This window comes from Megascapheus bottae, chromosome 3 (assembly GCF_031878675.1).
Source record: "Megascapheus bottae isolate mThoBot1 chromosome 3, mThoBot2.hap1, whole genome shotgun sequence".
NCBI lineage: Eukaryota > Metazoa > Chordata > Mammalia > Rodentia > Geomyidae > Megascapheus > Megascapheus bottae.
Genome location: NC_143511.1, coordinates 58,155,074 through 58,173,249, shown reverse-complemented (window position 1 = coordinate 58,173,249; position 18,176 = coordinate 58,155,074). Strand labels below are relative to the sequence as shown.

The window sequence follows — 18,176 nt, the reverse complement described above, 5'->3', positions numbered from 1 at the left end:
TTGTCACTGAGCTACATCCCAGCCCCAGTTTTAGTTTCTGTATGTCAATCATTGGTGGTTAAGAAACCTTGTACTAAACAAAAGGTTTGGGGAACACTAAAACACTTGATTTTATACTTGGCCACCACTTTCACTCCCTGCCCATGTTTGTTTTAAACATCAATTTACAATTCAGTTTTTAAAAGCGAATGTCTTGGTAATGACAGGGGAAAAAAAAGCCTGTAGTGACACACTGGAAATACTTTGTAATTAGTATATTAAGGAGACATTCATACATTTCAATAAATGCTTAAATTCTGATTCCAGATTTAAGCTTATGAACATGACTTTAAACATACAGTTAAAGCTATTCATTGTAATTTGCTATACTACCAACATTTAATTACAGTTACTTTGAAGCAAGTGGTTTAAAGTAAGCCTGTAACATATCTAAGAAACATCTTCCTATGTAATACATGCAACTTCTCATTGTTCAGGTCTCTTCAATCGTTCTTGCTACCCAACTGAAAAAGTCACTACTCAAGAGCTTTATCATGGTCCAAAGGGAAAAAGAACGTAACTGACTGGTCAACATTATATATAGATATATATGTATGTTTATATTAGGAACACACATATATTGAAGAAGATGGCACAGAGGGGATGCAATTCTAGAAGTGCAAGCCCTTAGAAGCAGCGTTACGATAAACCTCTTCATTAGAAAGGCATTTCTGTATCACTTAACACACGCTAAGTTATGTATTATGCCACTCTTCAAGTAATATTTGAGGCAATAAAATTCAAAGGCATCACAAAGAGTTCACTTAATACAAATAACTAGACAAACCGACATTTCTCTACAAATCAACTTCTCTTTTTCAGATTACTAACCAAATGCCAAGTTTTAGCCCCACAGATTAGTGATAAAAAGGCCATATACCAGAGTCAACACATATACTAGCATTTCAATTTAAACTTGTCCACATACACAGCTGAATCAGTTACAAGATGTAGCTTAACAGATGCTAGAGGAGCTATTTTAAAAGTAGTTTTCACAGATATTAAAACTTCATCTTGCACACTGAAGTCATCCATACAGAGCAAAGGCAGAGCTTTTATATGTGTTTATTCTTCATTTAACTTTAAAACACTACTATAGTTGAATATTACAACAAAAAACAATAGCAAGTAGTGAGCTTATGATTACAGTCCTTCACTCATTCACTACTGCATTTAAAATGCCAGTAGTGCTATTCACTGGCCCCGTTACGAGGTCTGACACTGAACACCACCCCTAGGGTGATGCTCATCGTCCTCATACGCTTCTCCATTATAATGGCGCCGTCTCTCCTGATTTGGATCAAAGTCCACCAGTTCTACCTGATCCATCTCATCAGTCTCTTCCACTTCCTTCCTCTCAGGAAGGAGTTTTTCCAGCAAAGAGAGTTTATCAGGAGAGAGAAAGCCATTTTCAGGAAAGTTTACCTGAAGAAAGAAATTTCTGTTAATTTCACTCAAACCATTAGCTTCTTAAAAAGCATCGTAGATTCATTTCCCCCAGGAAAAACACATAATTACATTTATTTTTGGTGGGTTGTAGGACTTGAACTCTGGGCATGGGTCCCTAAGCTCTTCAGCTCAAGGCTACCACCCTATCCCTTGAGCTACACAGCCCCACTTCCCATGTCCTAGTGGTTACTGAGGTAAAAGTCTCATGGACTTTTAGTGCCCAGGCTGGCTTTGAACCCCGATCCTCAGATTTCAGCCTCCAGAATAGCTAGGATTGCAGACGTGAGCCACCACACCCGGCCACGTATAATCATAAGTGATTTGCAATCCCACATTAGAAAGGGCTTAGTGTCTAATATTGAATCAGGTTCTGACTAAAAAATAACATCTTTTGGGCCAGTTTGGCCTAGTGGTAGAGTGCTTGTCTAGCATGCACCATGACCCAGGTTCGATTCCTTGGTAACCACATACTCAGAAAAAGCTGGAAGTGGTTACTGTGGCTCAAGTGGTAGCCTTGAGCAGAAGAAGAGCTCAGGGATAGCACCCAGGCCCAGAGTTGAAAAGCCCTACAACTGACAAAAAATTAAAATAGAAATAAAAAATAGAAACAATCTTAGGGCTGGACTGTGGCTTAGTGGTAGTGTTTGACTGCTTAGCATGCATGAAGCCCTGGGTTTTATACCTCAGTACCACATAAACAGAAAAAGCCAAAAGTAGCCCTGTGGCTCAGCTGTGGCTAAGTGGTAAAGTGCTAGCTGCCTTTAGCAAAAGAAGCTCAGGACAGTGTCTAGGCCCTGAGTTCAAGCCCCCTAAACAAAAGCCATTTCTGACTTCATGAATAAACATTTTCATGTTTTTAGAGGCCAAGATTGGAGAATATTTCTGATTATAAAAACTTTCCAACGAACTTTCTGAGTCTTTTTACAGAATGTTTTCTGTTGAATTGAAACTAAGATGGTAGTTATAACTACCTTCTTCCTGCTCAGTGTGCAGTGCTAGTCAAACCTAGAAGCTCATGCCTACACTACTGAAATGCAACCTCCACTTTATAGATTTTCCCTAATACTTGTTATGCAACCTCCCTAAAATAGCTTTAGAACTAATAAAATCCATCCACAACTTAGTAAGCAGTACTTACAGCAGTAATATTATAAATCCATATTATTTCTTACTCATAGACAAGGAGAAATGGAGTTTAGCACCAATTTTTGTAAGCTTACCACTCTCAAATAAGCTTATTACCACTCTCAAATATTTAAGTATTGCATCTCACCTTAAATTCAATGATTAGGCGCCCCTTTTCATATGGTCGTCGGTAAATTGGCATGCCTTCATTTAGCACACATTTAATATCTCCATGCTTGACAATCTGACCTAGAAACAATGAAGCCAAGTTTTTCCTTAAAAGTATGGACATTTTTTTTCATAAGGCAAGAAAAACTACGGAGAAATAAATGCCCAGATGGTAAGACATTAGCCGGACATTTATGCAGGAAAACAATCTTGATGCCTTCTATTTGGATTTTCTAGGAGGTACCAATACAGTCAAGATTTTTTTTCTTTTTTAAATAACCTTATTCAGCCCAGAAAGCACCTGTAGTTTTTAACACCAGACTAGAAAGAAGATCCACGTAGTAAGTATACCTGGATGAGAAGTGATGACTATGGTTCTGTTGTCAAGAGTGGAGATTGGCTTTTGGAAGCCACATAATGCTTCCACCAGCTGAATATCCATACACATGAAAAGGTCTTCTCCTCGTCTGTAACAATGCAAACATGGCACATTAATACATGTCAGTTAATGATTAAAAGTACTATCACACAATAATTTCCTTAACAAGGAACTCACTTGGCACCTGGTTGGTTAATGATACAGTACAACCTACATTCTAAGCCAAACAAAGTTCATTTGAATATGGATAAATAGGCACTGGCTCATGCCTATAATCTGAGCCAACCCAGAAAGCTGAGATCTGAGGATCATGGTTTGAAACAAGTCCAGCAGGAGAGTTGGTGAGATTCTTACCTCCAAGTGACTGCCAAAAAGCCAGAAGTAAAGCAGTGGATCAAGTTTAGAGACAACTGTTCAGGACTTGAGGCCAAGCCCCAAGGACCAGCACAAATAACTAAATATGCAAAATGTCAGTAAGCAATGACTAACTTTTTACCTTGTAAAAACAGCATGGTCCTTCTGATCTAATACAATAATGATATCTCCAGGTTCCAATCCTGGTTCTTGGTCTCCTTCACCGTGGAATGTTATCTTCTGGCCATCTTTCATGCCTGATAAGATGAATTTTGTACTTTTAGTGCATACCCAACACTAAGGCCACCTATCCCAAAACCTACTAAGACAAAAATGTTTATTTGTGGGTGCATGAAATATGTTAATGAGAAATGAGAAAATAAAAACTAGAAGCAAACAGAGGCTTCAAATCTCAGAGCTGATTTACTCTGGGAAAGCAAGTTATACAATTTCCCAAAGTCCCAACTTTCCCACAGCTCATTAAAGCTGTTAAATTTTAGAAGTCAACACAGGCACTGAAATTGACAAACACAATAATGTCCCTAGTCTTTTTCTTTTTGGTAGGTCATGGGGGTTGAACTCTGGCCATGGGCGCTATCCCTGAGCTCTTCTTTAGCTCAAGACTACCTCCCTACCCCTTGAGCCACATCCCCACTACCCGTGTTTTAGTGGTTAATTGGAGATAGTCTTTTTAGTGTCCAGGCTGGCTTTGAACCTCGATTCTCAGATTTCACTCCTCAGTACCTAGGATGAGAGGTGAGCCACCGAGTCCAGCTAATAATGTTCCTTTTCAACTGTTACTTCTAAGCACCTATGCCAGATTACTTTTACTGCAGTTTAAACTCGTAGCAGTACTTAAGACATACGCAAGCTTTAAAAATGTAGAATCTAGGCTGGCATACAGCTCAGTAGTACAGTGCTTGCTCCTCGGTTCTAGTTCTAGACTCAGATCTAGAAGAAGGGAGGAAAAAAGGATGTTTTGTATTAGACCCGTGTGGTCTATGTTAAAAATACATTGGAAGGGTAGGGCTATTTTCAAAAGGAGAAAATATTTTTCTAGATATGTATATACTGTCTATGTGCACACTAGGACCAAGCGCATTTGGTTGAGCTCAGGGGCCTCATGGGTTTTTTTGGTTTTTTTTCATCTCTAGTCTGGCTTTTTTTTACAACTGGTAAGGAGATGGAGACTCAGACTTTTCATAGGTTGGCTTTGAACCAAGATCATCTGGTCTCAGCCTGGTGAATTGCTAGGATTACAGGTGTGAGCCACCAACACCCTGTGATGGATTTTTTTGTTGGTCATGGAGCTTGAACTCAAGGCCTTGGCACTATTCCTAAGCTCTTTTGCTTAAGGCTAGAAGCTCTATCATGATGAGTGACAATGCTCATGGACTTTCCTTCCAGGACTGGCTTTGAAACAAGCCTCTTGAGAAGCTAGGATTAAAGGAGCCACTAGTGATGGCTCCAGTGATGGATTTTTCACTTAAATTTATGTTTAACGAAATGTTCAAACCTTTACTAAAAAACATGGGATGGTTATCACCAGAAAACCCGAAGTCTAAGTGGAGCTATGGCTCAAAGTGGAGCTGTGGCTCAAAGTGGTAATGCTAGACTCGAGCCAAAGAGCTCATGGACAGCACCTTAGCCCAAGTTCAACTGACCAAAACCAAACAAAAAAAGGCTGTGCACTGCGCCCCAGGACTGGTATGCACATGTGTGTGCATACACAAACACACATACATCCTGTGCTTGCAGATTAATGATCACTATGAATTATGTACTTAAAACAATTGTTTCAATTTTTGGATAAGAAAAACATTAAACCTATATAAATGCAGACAATAATCTAGAGTCAGTGGTTAACTCATGATTACTATGTAATATATTGCATCTACATGCTCTGCGTATTTTGAAGCAAAATCCAACTATACCCATAAATTCACAAGTATTTTTTTTTTTTTTGCCAGTCCTGGGGCCTGAACTCTGGGGCTGGACACTGTCCTTTGGGGCTGAACACTGTGCTTGAGCTTTCTCAAGGTTAGCACCCGACTACTTTTCTGTATGGAGTTGGAGGTACAGGAGAGCAGGCAGTTATCAGTCACTGGTACTTACTGGTCATTCCTTGATATCAGCAGTGGATTGGCCCAAATACCAAAATCTGAGGATGCTAAAACCCCTTACATAATAAAAAGACAGCATCTGGAAATAACTTGGGAGTTTATCTACCCGTACTTTAAATCACCTCCAGATTTGCAATACTCAACACAATATCAACATATTTGTCTACTGCTCAGGGAATTTCAAGATAAAGTTTATACATACAATTTTCTTCCCCAAATATTTCCAATCCACATTTGCCTGAATGTAGATGTGTATGTAACCCATAGATATAAAGGACCAGCTTTGTTCAAACTGTTTAAATGTTAGCTTAAATTTCCATATATTTTTTATAACAAACATGCACTGCCCTCTACATTTTAAAACTTCTTCATAAATTGGTAGTATTACCAAAGAGCAAGCCAGGTACTGGGGGCTCAAGCTTATAATCCTAGATATCAGGAGGCTGATATCTGAGGGTCACATTTCAAAGCTAGCCCAGGCAGACAAGTTTCTAAAACACCACTCAAAAACAGGAAGTGACTATGGCTCAAGAGGTGAAGTGCTAGCCTTGAACAGAAAGAGGCTCAGGAGAGCACCTAGATCCTTAATTCAAGTCCCATGATTAGGGGTGGGAGAGTAGAGTACTCATTATCTGATTTATGAAGTGGTAACCATTCTGTACAATGCCTTAATAATAAAATTATACCCCCCCCAAAAATGTTCATTAAAAAAATGTAGCCAGACACGGTAATGCACATACTCATCTGGGATACACAGCATCACCACCAAAAAACCACCAATCAATACACATACCCACTCAGAAAAGCCACAAATTTTAATAAGCCCACTCTTCACCCAAATCTTATCCTTGCTCCCCACTAAAGACCCCAATTACAGCATTTTAGACCCAAATTAACAGCAATTTTTAAAGAAAGTAGGAGAATTATGACAACACAGGAGAAAAATATTCAACCATTTACAGTAACACTAAGCTAGTTAAGTGAAGAGAACTGGATCACACACATAACCCAAGATTTTTTTTTTTTTTCCTGGTGGGTCATGGGGCTTGAACCCAGCTTGGGTGCTGTCCCTAAGCTCTTCAGCTGAAGGCTATCACCCTACCCTTGAGCCAAGCCCCACTTCCCGTTTTCTAGAGGTTAATTGGAGGTAAGAGTCTCAGGTCCTTTTGTGCTGGGGATGGCTTTGAACCTTGATCCTCAGATCTCAGCCTCCTCAGTAGCTAGGATTACAGGTGTGAGCCACAGCACTTTGCTTCTTTAAAAAAAAAAATTATGAAACACTAAAAATCATGCCATGGAAGTAGATCAGCACTCACCTTTGTCAATATGAACTTCCAGAATCTTCTTCTCTCGAACTATCTTCCTTCCATTGCAGCTTTTACATCTATCTTTAGGACTGATCCTTTCTCCATGGCCCTGGCACTCCATGCACACAGATTGAATTTGCTGAACCATTCCAGGTCCTATCTGATGAATTCGTATTTGCATCCCAGTACCTCGGCAGTTGGGACAGCATTCCACTGCCCCCTTTTTACCACCACGGCCTATGTAAGTTTAAAGAAAATCATACAAACTTAGTGACAAACTTAGTAATGTTTTAGCAAGACAGTTCTGAAATTCTAGGTTTCTTAATATTTGTATTATGGATATTATTCTAAGAAAACTCCCAGGGAGCCAGTTGGGCATCAAATTAGTTTTATCAACTGCATATAAAATTCAATGTAGTGGCATAAGGCTGCAATCATCCCAGTAACAGGAGGTAGAGGCACCCAGAAAGGTGGAAGGCAGGTTGAGGGAGTCTGAAGCCAGTAAGAGCTCCAACGTGAGTTCCAAGTTATTTTGAGTTTCAAAGTAAGAACCCATCTCAAAATGAAAAAAAAAAAATGAACTAATGGGATGGGGGAAAAATTGCCAATTTTGCTAACATTTCTCTAGGAGGCATATTCAGCTTTTAATCTTTCTTTTTTTTTTTTGCCAGTCCTGAGCTTGAGCTCAGGGCCTGAGCACTGTCCTTGGACTTTCTCAAGGCTAGAGCTCTACCACTTGAGCCTCAGCAACACTTCCAGCTTTTTTCTATATATGTGGTACCAAGAAAACGAACCCGGGTCTTTGTGCATGCTAGGCAAGCACTTTAACCAGTAGGCCAAACTCCCGGCCCTCAGCTTTTAGTCTTTATTATCACCAAGTCTTAGATAGCACATCAGTTTTATTTATCCATAAGGCCTCCAGCAACATTTTCAGTTATGGGAATGACAGTAATGACTATATATATATATATATATATATATACCTTCACATTTGTCACAAATCACATTCTTTTGCAGAGCCAGTTTCCTTGTTGCACCGTTATACAAATCTTCCAAGGTAACTGAGAGCTGATGCACAACATTTTTACCTAGAACAAAATGTTCATCAAATCTATGTAAATGTTTCACTTGAAAGCATGACAAAATTGACAAATAACAGAAGGTAAGCTTCAAATCAAATACGATTCTCAAATTGATATCATTACAGGTGAGGAAAACAGCCAGAAATTAATAATCTAAGGATATAGATGGAGACACCTTAGAAATGTTTTATTTGTACTGTCCAATGTAACAGCCCCATGCTAACAGTTAATGAGCTCATTGTCTGATGGCTACTTAAAACTGAAAAATTCTATTTTTTCCCCTTATGTTATTAGTGGCTACAAAAGCGTGCTCTACATCACTTACTTGACAAGTGGAAGGTAGAGATCATGTAAGGATAGTGGGTCTAGAGTCCCTCATCAGGTTAATAAGTTCCTAACTAGCGATCCTTCCAATAGGACTTTACCCACCAACAAAACAGTATTGCCTAACTGAAAAAAAGTTCTCCATTCCTTTCTGCACAACATGCCTCATAAGCATTTACTCTATAAATGAATTATGAAGCATCACTATTCTTTCTGCTCCTAGCTTCACCATTTATCTGTTTACACAGATGTCTTTGGCATGCTTAAAGCCTCCCTTCTCACCCGAGCTTTATAGAGTAAAAGAAAGTTTCTGAAGTTTGATTTCATTATTTTACACAACTCTGAGCTCATCCATATAGGAATAAACCACTGATAACTTTTAGGTCAACTATTTAGTTCTAAGTGAAACAATTCATTAATCAGTATTAATCTACTCATTAGCCATTCTGTTTAAATCATAATGGAAAAGGGACACTGACTTCTCGACCAGAATGCTATAAATGCCGACTTTTTTCTGAAATATTAAAATGCACATGTTGATACTAAAATGGAAGCAAGATTTAATGGACAGCAGGCTATGAATAATGGTTTTGTTGTTGGCTTGATTCAGGAACTTGAGAATTTAGGTTTCTCAACTTTAACTGACCTTTCTCTAAAAACTGTCCCTGTAGTCACCAGGCGCATGGTAAAGCAAGGGATTTAAAATAGTCACTTATAACTAAAATATAAGCTAAACCAGTCCAGTGGTAACATCTAAAAATGACAGCAGAAATCAAGGAATGGAATCAGGGTCTTCATGCAACCCAGGTAAGCACTCCTTCACTAAGCCAAACTCCCGGTCCCACGAATTTCTCATACCTCGCCTTTCTCTCTGCATTCTTCCTCCTCCTCCAAAAAACATATCAAAGATGTCCATGGGGGAGCCAAAACCACCACCTGCTCCACCCTCCTTAATTGCCTGTTCTCCTCCTTTGTCATATAATTCTCTTTTCTTGGCATCAGAGAGAACCTCATAAGCTTGAGAAATCTGTTTAAACTGTTAAGGAAAAAGTAAAATCCATTAAAAAAAATGGTACAAAACATAGCCATTGTATTAGACACAATTTCATAGCCAAGAGTTGCTAAGGTATGTTTAATCTACTACTTACCTTTTCTCCCTCATTAGGATTCTTATCAGGGTGGTACTTCAAGGCCAGTTTCCTGTAAGCCTTTTTCAATTCTTCCTGGGTGGCATTGGGTTTGACTCCCAAAACATCATAGTAAGTGGTTTCTTTCACCATTTTGTGGCCTGAAATGAAGAAAAAGGAATTCTAACCGGCTTTCAACGCATGGTTTTTAATAATCAGAGCTAAGGCAATCTGTTCTTACTCAAACTCAATCGTAAGGAGAGTGCCTTCCTTAAAGATAATCCCTACAATTATTCAGCTGTTAAATTCTAACAGGAAATACAAGCTTCAATAACTACCAGGGAATTTAAAAAAGCCTTCTGGCAGGTGACTCCTTATGCCCCTCAGCAGAGCTACTACATTAACCTAACGAAAAACTGTGATCTGGATTCTTCCGGTTCCCCTTCCCGGAGGTGGTGACAGCAGCAATTCAAAGGTGCACTAATAGGTTCCGTCCGTCGGTCATTACTACGTTATCACTGTCTTTGGCACATCTGGTAAGTCAACACGCACGCTCCAGAAAACGATGTCGCGGTGCACGGGGGATGGGCCAGTGGTTTATGAAACCAGCCTCCGGAGAGCTAGCTCCCCAGGCCCCTTAGGGGTGTTTTCCGGCCACATTGCTTCCAGCTTACCCACGTTCCCCGGCAAACCCCTGTGGACGCGTCCGTTCTCAGGTTCACCCCCCACACACACCCCCAACCTCCGCACTTGGCGCCGACCGTTAAGCTTTTTCCTTCCTTTCTCGTCCCCCCCGCCCCCGCCCAGCTCGTGAGGGATGGAAGGGGGAAGCTCAGCTCTCAACAAAGAGAGGGAGGGGAGACCGGAGAAGCGCCAGCCGCAGCCTCCGCCCGGCTCCTCCCGCAACCCCTCAACCCTGCCTCGCTCCGCGCGTGCGCGCCGGACGGCCCACCCGGCGCGAGCGCGGGCGGAGGGACGCGGCGGCGCGCACGGCGGGGAGGCCCAAGGCGGCCCGGTTCTCACATAACTCAAGGGTGGGCGGGCGAGGCCGAGGAAAGGTCTCGGGCCCACTCACGGTGAGGCCACACCGGGACCCCGCCCCCACGAAAAGGGAATGGTGGCTCCAGGGACCCTCCACCCTCTCGCCCACGCGGAACCAACCGCCTCCTGACTGCGGCTCCATCCGGCTTCTTGGCATCGCCAAGGATTCAAACCGGAGTCTCAGGGAAAGCACGAGGGCTAAAACTCACCGGTGAGCGGGCTGGGGCCGGTGAGGGAGCGGGAAGGAGCTCGTAGCTATGCGCAGCTAGGGCAGCCGCGGCTCCTCCAACCTCTCCCCGAGCGTTCTGGAAAGTTCCGCCCGGCCCGCCGCAGCCGTCGTCTTTTGTAGTCTAGCCGGAGCGCGTCACTCGCCGGAAGTCCCGCCTCTCTGGCTGCTGCCACCGCCCCGCGGTTACCTGGGCGACGGCGCGGGGGCGCTCGGAGCGGGCGGGGCTGTGCCGAATGGCCTTGTGGGAGGACAGGCGCGCACCCGGCTTTCGGAGGCTCGTGGAAGCTTCTGGAGCCTTGTTCTCTCCGCTCGGGAGCGCAGGGGGCGCCGCGATTGTCCGCGGGAAGGGGCCGTGGCCCTGCCCTCCCCTCAGTGGGCAGCCCGGGAGGGAGCGGGCCCTCTCCGGACACAGGCCGGCACCCCGCCCCGGAGCCCGAGGAGCCTCATTTGGCTTCTCATGTTTGTGATTGGTTTTGTTTTAATTCGGAACCTGCTGGGCAAGAAATGTAGAGCTAAGCCGGCCCGGCCACGGCAGTCACCGTGCTGCTCGGATCTCGCCTGTTTTTCATGCGCGGCTCAAGGACACCCCTAGTTCACCGAATTGGGAAGATGTCACTTTATTTATGTATTGCCCAAGTCCAGGCGCCCAGGCCTGTTACCGATTTCGTATCTTGTGGGTCCTGGGACCTTGGGGTGCCTTAGGAGCCTGGGTGGGGCTGCACGAATGGGGGGTGGGGTGGGCTGGGGATTAGATTGCTTTCATGCAAACTGAGGGCCAACCAGGTTTTCTGCTTACCAAGAGACACTTATTTGCACACCCTCACTGTTCTGTGAGCCCGGATCTACCTACAATCTGCAGAGTCCTTGAATTTTCAGATGTTATTTGAGGACTGGAACATCAGGCAGTGGTATCTGCCATGGAATCAGGTGGAGGTGCGAGTTGGGAAAAAAGCCTAGTTGCTTCGGCTTTAGTAGGGAAGGCAATCAAGGAAATACAAGACAAGCCTAAAACTAAGAGGTCAGCCCAGGAGAAGCTCCTGTTCTAACTTGAGGGTTATTTTTTTTGGGGGGGGGCGGGGAATTGGGGCTTATTATTCGGCCTGGGTGCTGTCCCTGAGCTCTTCAGCCCAAGGCTACCACCCTACCCTTGAGCCAAGCCCCACTTCCCGTTTTCTAGAGGTTAATTGGAGATAAGAGGCTCAGGTCCTTCTGTACCCTGGCTGGCTTTGAACCTCGATCCTCAGATCTCAGTCTCCTGAGTAGCTAGGATTACAGGTAGGAGCCACTGTGCCCGGCTGAGGGTTATTTTTTTTCCTGTGAAAGTGGCAGCTGAGCTGAGTTTTGAAGAAGAAAGGAAAGCATTCCAGCAACGTGCAGGGGAAATACAGGTTGTGGAATAAGAAAATTTTAGGAAATTGTAAGTCTTTGTATGTAGTCAAGTTTAAAAGAGCTGGACTGGCTGGATGGGAGCTCCCTACCTTCAAGAAGCTGGGGAGACAATGGAAGAATCAAACATAAAAGAACAAGTGTGTGACAAATGCTAGAAAATAAGGAATATGAGATGCTGAATAGTGGAGACTTGCACCACTCAGATGAATATCCAGTCAGACCAGCAAGCATAAAAGCATGATTATTAGAAAGCAATAAAAATATCTCATGGACTTGTGAGTCCCCACTTTCACTGTAGTGTGAATTGTGCATTTGTGAATCTTTTCTTTTTTCTTTGATTGGATGTGGGGCCTGAACTCAGGGTCTGGGCACTATCCCTGAGCCTCTTTGTGCTCAAGGTTAGTCCTCTACCACTTGAGTCATAGTGCCACTTCCAGTTTTCGAGTGCTTAATTAGAGATGAGTCTCATGGGGACTTTTCTGCTCAGGCTGCATTCGTACCATGATCCTCACATCTCAGCCTCTCCAGCACCCATCTAAAATGTTTCTTTTTCTTCTTTTCTGCCAGTCTTGAAGTTTGCTCTCAGGGCCCGGGCACTTTCCCTGAGCTGTTTTGCACAAGCCTATCACAGCACCACTTTCGATTTTGTGAATCTTTTTTTGTCATTTGTGGGGCTTGAACTCTGGGTCTAGGCATTGTCTCTGAGCTCTTCAGCTCAAGGCTGCAGCCCTACTCCTTGAGCCACAGTACCACTTCCTGTTTTCTGGTGATTAATTGGAGATGAGTCACCCGGACTTTTTAGTGCTATGATAGGAAACAACGAGGGATCATGGTTTAGGCATGAACCTGGGCAAGAAGCAAGACCCCGTCTCAAAAATAACCATTACATCCGGGTGCTGGTGGCTCACACCAGCTACTAATGAGGCTGATATCTGAGGATCACAATTCAAAGCCAGCCTATACAGGAAAGTCCATGAAATTCCTATCTCCAATTAACCACCATAAAACCAGAAGTGGAGCTCAAAGTGATTTAAAGTTGAGCACTAGCCTTGTGCAAAATAACTCAGGGACAACACCCAAGCCAAGTTCAAACCCCATCCATGGGTGAGGAAAAGAGAGAAGAAGATAACGAAAGAGAAAAAGATTTGAGATTATTTGCTGGTTCAGCATAATTCCATGTGTCAACGCATGTTCTTTCTCTTACCCTGTTCTTACATAAGCACTCAAGGGAAATGTAAAGACTGAAGATAACACCTGAAAAGCAAAATGAGGAATTAAGGATGATTCCTTCCAAATGTTAACCTTTGCTGTTGTTGTTGGTTGTGGGACTTGAACTCAGGGCCTGACTGCTGTCCCTGAGCTTTTCCACTCAAGGGCAACACTCTTATCACTTTGAGCTACAGTGCTAGTGTAATAATCCAGCTTTTTTCATTCCTTGATAACTCCCACTTCCAATGTTAAATCTCTGGCTTTCAGAATGCTGTCTGCCTGGTCCTGACCACAGCTGAAAAATATCCCTGTCCCAGTGATCCTTGAGCATCTGTAAACCACCACCTGTATGGTGACCTATATAAACTCTGCCCCACTGTAGATTGGGGCTGTTTTTGGTCCCCCTAGGACAAGGAAGTTATGGCCAGTCAAATAAACTCCTTGTCACCTTTGCTGGTGCCTCTGTACGTTTTCTTTTTCTTTTCTTTTTTCTTTTTCTTGTTTGTGGGTCATGGGGCTTGACCTTGGTCTGGGTGTTATCCCTGAGCTCTACAGCTCAAGGCTACCACCCTACCCCTGGGCCTGGACACTGTCCCTGAGCTCTTCAGCTCAAGGCTACCACCCTACCCTTGACCCAAGCCCCACTTTCCATTTTCTGGAAGTTAACTGGAGATAAGAGTCTCAGGTCCTTTTGTGCCTGGGCTGGCTTTGAACCTTGATCCTCAGATCTCAGCCTCCTGAGTAGCTAGGATTACAGGTGTGAGCCACCATGCCCGCTAGTTTTTATTCTTATCCTTTTTTTTTTTAACCAGCCCTGGGGCTTGAACTCGTGGCCTGAGCACTGTCCTTGGGCTTTCCTCAAGGCTAGCTCTCTGCCACTGGAGCCACAGCACCACTTACAGCTTTTGGTATGTATGTGGTACCGAGGAATGGAACCTGGGTCTTTGTGTATGCTAGGCAAGCACTCTACAACCAGGCCAAACTCCCAGCCCCTTTTTTAATACTTTATATTTTTTGAGACAGGTGATTACTATATAATCCAGGCTACCCTCAAATTTACAACTCTCTCACTCCAGCCTCCTAAGTGCTAAGATTACTGTGTGGATGCCTAGTGACATCATTTATGAGAATGATTCAGTTGGTGATATTGTGTGTGTTGTGTGAGCTCACATGTACACGTATCTTATACATTATTAATTAACCTTGCTCTCAAATATCTTCTTAAGCTTGATATTACACCTGAATTTCCTTCTCTGAATATAAATTCTGATGTAGATATCAATTCTTTTGCCCCAGAGTGTCTTTTTTTGTGCGTCATGGGGCTTGAACTCACCTGGGTGTTGTCCCTGAGCTCTTCAGGCTCAGCTCTTCAGGCTACTGCCCTACCCTTGAGTCAAACCTCATTCTCTGTTTTCTAGAAGTTGGAGATAAGAGTTTTCAGGTCCTTTTGTGCCCAGGCTGGCTTTGAATGTTGATCCTCAGATCTCAGCCTTTTGAGTAGCTAGGATTTCAGGCGTGAGCCACCACACCCAGCTTGCCCCATAGTCTTTTCATCAAGAGGAAAAAAAAAAAACTGGTGAGAGGTAATTTATGTGAATAGCTTTAACTTGTAAGCAGTTTTTATGGTATCCCATAAACCTGTGACACTAAAATCTAGTCTGCGTGATACTTTAATTTTCTTCTTCTACTTGGCAGGAACTTGAATTTTGTTTGAATTGGGACGTAATAAACTCAACCTCCTGAGTGAAGCAAACAAGGAAATAACTTAAGCAGTGAGCCCAATGCCGTCTTCTGTAAGGCTTTTGCCTGATTTTTTTTTTAATTTGGTCAATATGGGGCTTGAACTTAGAGTCCCTGAGCTTTTTGGCTCCAGGCTAATGCTGTACCTCTTGAACCACAGATCCACTTCCAGTTTTCTGGTGATTATTAATTGGACCTTTCTGCCAGGGCTTGCTTCAGATAGCCAGATCTTCAGATCCCAGCCTCATGAGTAGCTAGGATTGATTACAGGTGTGCAACACTGGTGTTTAGCTGTTTGCCTAATTTTTAAATGCTGTCATATTCCCGCCTGTCACTGCATTTATATGAATGTAGTACTGTAGGTAACTGGTGGTAACAAATATAGGGACTGGTGGTAAGAAAAATGCCTTCTTCCAGAATGGCTTATAGCCACTCCTAAGGACACAAAAAATGCATATTAGGAGTTGGTTGCCAGTGACTCACACCTGTAATCCTAGCTACTCAGGAGGCTGAGATCCAAGGATCACGGTTTGAAGCCAGCCTGGGCAGAAAAATCCTTGTGAAACTCTTACCTCCAATTAGTCACTTAAAAACCCGAAATGGTGCTGTAGCTCGGTGGTAAAGCACTAGCCTTGAACACAGAGGTGCTCAAGACAGCTCCCAGCTCCAACAACAACAAAAAAGCATATTAGTGCAACTGAGTCATGTATTTGTCTCTCAAGTTGGCAGCCTCATTGGTCCTACATTTCATGGTATCAGAAGATAAAATTAATACTAGTTGAAACCGGGAGTCTGGCCTCGTGGTAGAGCGCTTGCCTAGCATGCATAAAGACCCAGGTTTGATTCCTCAGTCCCACATACATAGAAAAAAGCCAGAGTGGTGCTGTGGCTCAAGTGGTAAAGCTCTGACTTTGAGAAAGCCCAAGGACAATGCTCATGCCCTGAGCTGAAGCCCAGGACTGGCAAAATAATAATGATAATAATAATAATAATAATAATAATAATAATAGTTGTTCTGGAGAAAAAAAGATCTCCCTTGGAAATGAGATGAGATTAGAATGTCTTCCAGGATGCTTATACAGAGCACATACTGTAAAGCATTATATGAGTTTAATCCTCAATACCAACAAAACCAAACACACCAATTTGCCTACCAAGTACGAAGCCCTGAGTTCAGTCCCCAATACCACCATCAATAATAATAACACTAATATAGTGATGATGAATACACTGTGTTATATGAGTAGAGCCTTTGTTACCATCCCTGCCTTGAGTAGCCAGTTCAGAGGGTTACTGCTGCTGCTTCCTCCTCCTCCTCCTCCTCCTCCTCCTCCTCCTCCTCCTCCTCCTCCTCTTCTTCTTCTTCTTCTTCTTCTTCTTCCTCCTCCTCTTCTTCTTCTTTGGTCATGGGGCTTGAACTCTTCTTCCTCCTCTTCCTCTTCCACTTCCTTTTCTTTTCCTCTTCTCTTTTGCCAGTCCTGGGGCTTAAACTCAGGGCCTGGGCATTGTCTCTGAGCTTCTTTTGCTCAAGGCTACCACTCTACCACTCGAGCTACAAAGCCACTTCTGGCTTTTTCTGTTTTACGTCATACTGAGGGTTTGTGCTAGGCATGCACTCTACCACTAAGCCACATTGCCAGCCACAGGTGGTAGCTTCTTATAGCTTGATGGCAGCACACATTTAAAAAGGCCATTCACTGGAATACACCAGTGCTTCTGAAGAGTATGGCTTAATATTTTATCTCCAGCAGCAAGGACAGAAATGGTCAGATAGACAGTCTCAATGTTTGTTTTGTGACTGTTTAATGAAGAAGACCCAGTTTAAAGATTCCCTTGAGGAAGACTCCTGATTTCCAAGACCTGAAGTTCTACTCCTTTGATCTTGGCCTCCTTTTTATAGCTATTAAGCAGAGTACTTAAGGAACGTTTTTCCTATTATTGGGTTAAGCTGCCACTTTAATATTTTAATGTTAAATTTCTATGTCTTCTCCAAATCTGAGAATTGGGCTAGGGGTATTTGTGTGTATATATTCTTGTGGTGGTGGAAAAAATACTGTATTTCTCCAACTGAGTTTGTTCACACAAGACCTCAACAGTGTTGTTGGCTTGAATCTATATTTCTGCATCCAGGCCTTCTCTCAGGACAAAAGCGTGGCTGAGAAGGGTACCAAGATAGGGCTTTGCTATCAGTCTTTGTGTTGCTCACAGGTTATGCAAGCATTATAAAAGACTGAGAACCTCCAAACTGGGCTAGCAACTACTGACACCTGGCTCTATGTGTGTGTGCTTGCACATGTGCATGCATGTACTACTACTGGGACACATTTCCATTTGCTCCAACACCTCTACTTCTCAGTTTTTCTGGTTAATTGTGGATACGCATCTCTTGGATTTGTCTGGGCTGGCCTCAAAGATCTCAGCTCTTGAGTAGCTAGAATTGTAAGCATGAACCATCAGCATCCAAATTTGATTCAGGTTTCTTGGTTGATTTAGGAGATGGGAATTGGGCTAAATCCATGGGTTAGAGTTTGGTTAGTTTAGCTGACAGAGTTAAAAGTCTAGAGATAGACCACATGTAGTCTTTCTTCCTAGTGTTTGTCATCACCTGTCATTCCTGACTGTCATTTTCCTGTTTTCACTGGCATCATGAGCACATTTTTGGAGCAGAAGCATGCACCCAACGGGAAGTTACTACTTGATGATGTCATCAATGTGGATCATGCTCTTCCTCTTGTGCTTTGAAATCTTTATTCTTGTTTCACCAGCAAAGTCTATTGAGGTGGTCTCTACTAGGGATTCTGATCAAGTGCGAGTGGCTCTTTCTCTAATTCTGTCTGGTCGGGAAGTGGAGATTGGGAGAAATTCAGTTCAAGGCTAGCCCAGGCAAAAAGTTCATGAGACCTCCATCTCAACTAGTGGCTGACTGCACCAGTGCCAGTCATCCCAGCTACTTGCAAGGCTGAGATTGGGAGGATTGTGAAGGATTGTGTCCCCCCCACCTCACGTATTAAAGGGTTTGATGTCTCAGCAAAAAAAAGAATGGAATGGTGGATGTCTCTCATCCTTCCAGCTATGCTAGGAAGTATAAGTA

General features: G+C 43.1%; 2 protein-coding genes across 2 annotated transcripts in view; one reads left to right on the top strand and one right to left on the bottom strand.

The window, feature by feature from the left end:
* Nucleotides 1–225: 225 nt before the first annotated feature.
* Dnaja1 (DnaJ heat shock protein family (Hsp40) member A1) lies at nucleotides 226–9,638 on the bottom strand. The gene is made up of 8 exons (XM_090330102.1): nucleotides 9,499–9,638; nucleotides 9,209–9,386; nucleotides 7,928–8,032; nucleotides 6,954–7,181; nucleotides 3,657–3,771; nucleotides 3,133–3,248; nucleotides 2,762–2,862; nucleotides 226–1,464 (listed from the first exon to the last, which is right to left on the bottom strand). The coding sequence occupies exons 1-8, from the start codon at nucleotides 9,628–9,630 to the stop codon at nucleotides 1,246–1,248; spliced, it is 1,194 nt and encodes a 397-aa protein (XP_090186228.1). The 5' UTR covers nucleotides 9,631–9,638; the 3' UTR covers nucleotides 226–1,245.
* Nucleotides 9,639–10,494: 856 nt separating this feature from the next.
* The window catches only part of Aptx (aprataxin), an 84,293-nt gene continuing 76,611 nt past the window's right edge, over nucleotides 10,495–18,176 (top strand). Inside the window, exon 1 of the mRNA XM_090330093.1 lies at nucleotides 10,495–10,729. The gene's annotated coding sequence lies outside the window, so the exon portion shown is untranslated. The remainder of the gene's footprint in view (nucleotides 10,730–18,176) is intronic.